This window comes from Engraulis encrasicolus, chromosome 11 (genome assembly GCF_034702125.1).
Source record: "Engraulis encrasicolus isolate BLACKSEA-1 chromosome 11, IST_EnEncr_1.0, whole genome shotgun sequence".
In the NCBI taxonomy this organism is placed as follows: domain Eukaryota; kingdom Metazoa; phylum Chordata; class Actinopteri; order Clupeiformes; family Engraulidae; genus Engraulis; species Engraulis encrasicolus.
Genome location: NC_085867.1, coordinates 28,062,220 through 28,064,719, shown reverse-complemented (window position 1 = coordinate 28,064,719; position 2,500 = coordinate 28,062,220). Strand labels below are relative to the sequence as shown.

The 2,500-nt window shown below is 52.5% G+C and overlaps 1 protein-coding gene across 1 annotated transcript in view; it reads left to right on the top strand.

The window, feature by feature from the left end:
• The window catches only part of zswim6 (zinc finger, SWIM-type containing 6), a 96,966-nt gene that overhangs the window by 55,446 nt on the left and 39,020 nt on the right, over positions 1-2,500 (top strand). The window contains exons 2-3 of the mRNA XM_063210341.1: positions 11-367; positions 1,795-1,943. Of these exons, the coding sequence (XP_063066411.1) occupies positions 11-367; positions 1,795-1,943 (506 nt within the window). The remainder of the gene's footprint in view (positions 1-10; positions 368-1,794; positions 1,944-2,500) is intronic.

The following is a 2,500-nucleotide window of genomic DNA, read 5'->3' as shown; positions in this document are numbered from 1 at the left end:
TTCCTCCTAGGCTTCCACCTCAGCGGCACGGTGACGGAGCCGGCCACGGCGTCCGACCCGGAGGTGGTGTGCAGCGTGGCCATCTCCTTCGACCGCTGCAAGATCACGGCCGTCACGTGCGGCTGCGGCAACAAGGACATCTTCTACTGCGCCCACGTGGTGGCGCTCTCGCTCTACCGCGTGCGGCGGCCCGAGCAGGTCAAGCTGCACCTGCCCATCTCCGAGACGCTCTTCCAGATGAACCGCGACCAGCTGCAGAAGTTCGTGCAGTACCTCATCACCGTGCACCACACGGAGGTGCTGCCCACCGCCCAGAAGCTGGCCGACGAGATCCTCTCGCACAACTCGGAGATCAACCAAGTGCACGGTGAGGGATGAGACACACACCCACCCACGCACAACTCAGAGCACGCATGCACACGCATGCACACACTCATACCAACATACACATGCACGCTCGCACAACTCAGAGATCAACCAAGTGCACGGTGAGATGCTTAAACACACACCCACCCACGCACATGTACGCACGCACGCATGCACACACACTCATACCAACACACACATGCACGCTCGCACAACTCGGAGATCAACCAAGTGCACGGTGAGGGACGAGACGTATACACACACCCACGCCCCTGTACGCACGCATGCACACACTCTACCAACACACACATGCACGCTCGCACAACTCGGAGATCAACCAAGTGCACGGTGAGGGATGAGACACACACACACTCACACACTCACGCACGCTCACATGTACGCACGCACATACACATGCACGCATACCAACACACACACACACATGCACGCATACATACACATAAGCACACACACATAGTACCAACACACACACACACACACACATACACACACGCGCCCATACTCACTCACAAACACACACACACACACACACACACACACACACACACACACACACACACACACACACACACACACACACACACACACACACACACACACACACACACACACACATACGCACAGACACACACACACACACACACTCACGCACGGACACACACACACTTCAATGCTGTGTTGAAGGATTAGGTAATAGTGTTATTTACAGCTAGCACTTGGCACTGCAGGCAGGAAGTGATGTAATAGGAAGTATTGATGTACTGGTGATGTAACAGGAAGTATTGATGTCCTGGTGACGAGGTCAGTGGGCTGTAGTGGAAATGATGAACCAGTTGAACTTGAGAAGGTGTGTGTGTGTGTGTGTGTGTGTGTGTGTGTGTGTGTGTGTGTGTGTGTGTGTGTGTGTGTGTGTGTGTGTGTGTGTGTGTGTGTGTGTGTGTGTACGTGTGTGGGTAGAATGCACACATGCATGTGTGTTTGGAAAGAATGTATGTAAGTAAGGTAAGTGTGCCTGCTTGACAAGAATGTTTGCAGCCGTGTGCATGCGTGCGTGCGTGCATACATTCATGCATGCGTTCGTGCGTGGAAGAGTAGGAGGAAGAAGATGAGAGGAGGAGAAAAAGGAGGAGAGAGAAGCGGAAAATCAACAGAGGAGAAAGAAGAGTAGAGGAAAGGAAGAGGAGAAGAGAAGAGAAGAGTTGTTTTCCTCATATTTCAGGAGGCGTGTATGTGAGTGTCATGATGGATGGCGGGTTTACTGTGTGATCTGAGCTTTACAGGCTGATTGTGTGCGTGTGTGTGTGCGTGCGTGCATGCATCTGTCAGTCTGTGTGTGTGTGTGTGTGTGTGTGTGTGTGTATGTGTGTAATATATGTATGTAATATATATGTATCTATGTATCTCCAGGTGCGCCGGACCCGACGGCGGGTGCGAGTGTGGACGATGAGAACTGCTGGCATCTGGACGAGGAGCAGGTGCAGGAGCAGGTCAAACTCTTCCTCTCACAGGGCGGCTACCACGGCTCGGGGAAACAACTCAACCTTCTGTTCTCAAAGGTACACACACACACACACACACACACACACACACACACACACATACACACACACACACACACACACTCACTCACTCATACACGCACACACACACACACACACACACACACACACACACACACACACACACACACACACACACACACACACACACGCGGGGGGGTTACCACGGCTCGGGGAAACAGCTCAACCTACTCTTCTCTAAGGTACACACTCGCATACATGAACACAGACACACACACACACACACACACACACACACACACACACATATGCACGCACACACACACAGGGATGGTACCATGATGGTCAGGGACAGGCTCCCTCTCTATCCCCATGTCTCTCTCTCTCTCTCTCTCTCTCTCTCTCTCTCTCTCTCTCTCTCTCTCTCTCTCTCTCTCTCTCTCTCTCTCTCTCTCGCTTTCCCTCTCTATCTAGCTCCCTCTCTCCCTGCCTCATTGCCCATAAGCATGCTCACTGGCCCTGTTTTTCTCTCCCTCTCTCTCTCTCTCTCTCTCACACACACACACAAACACTTAAACATACACACACACACA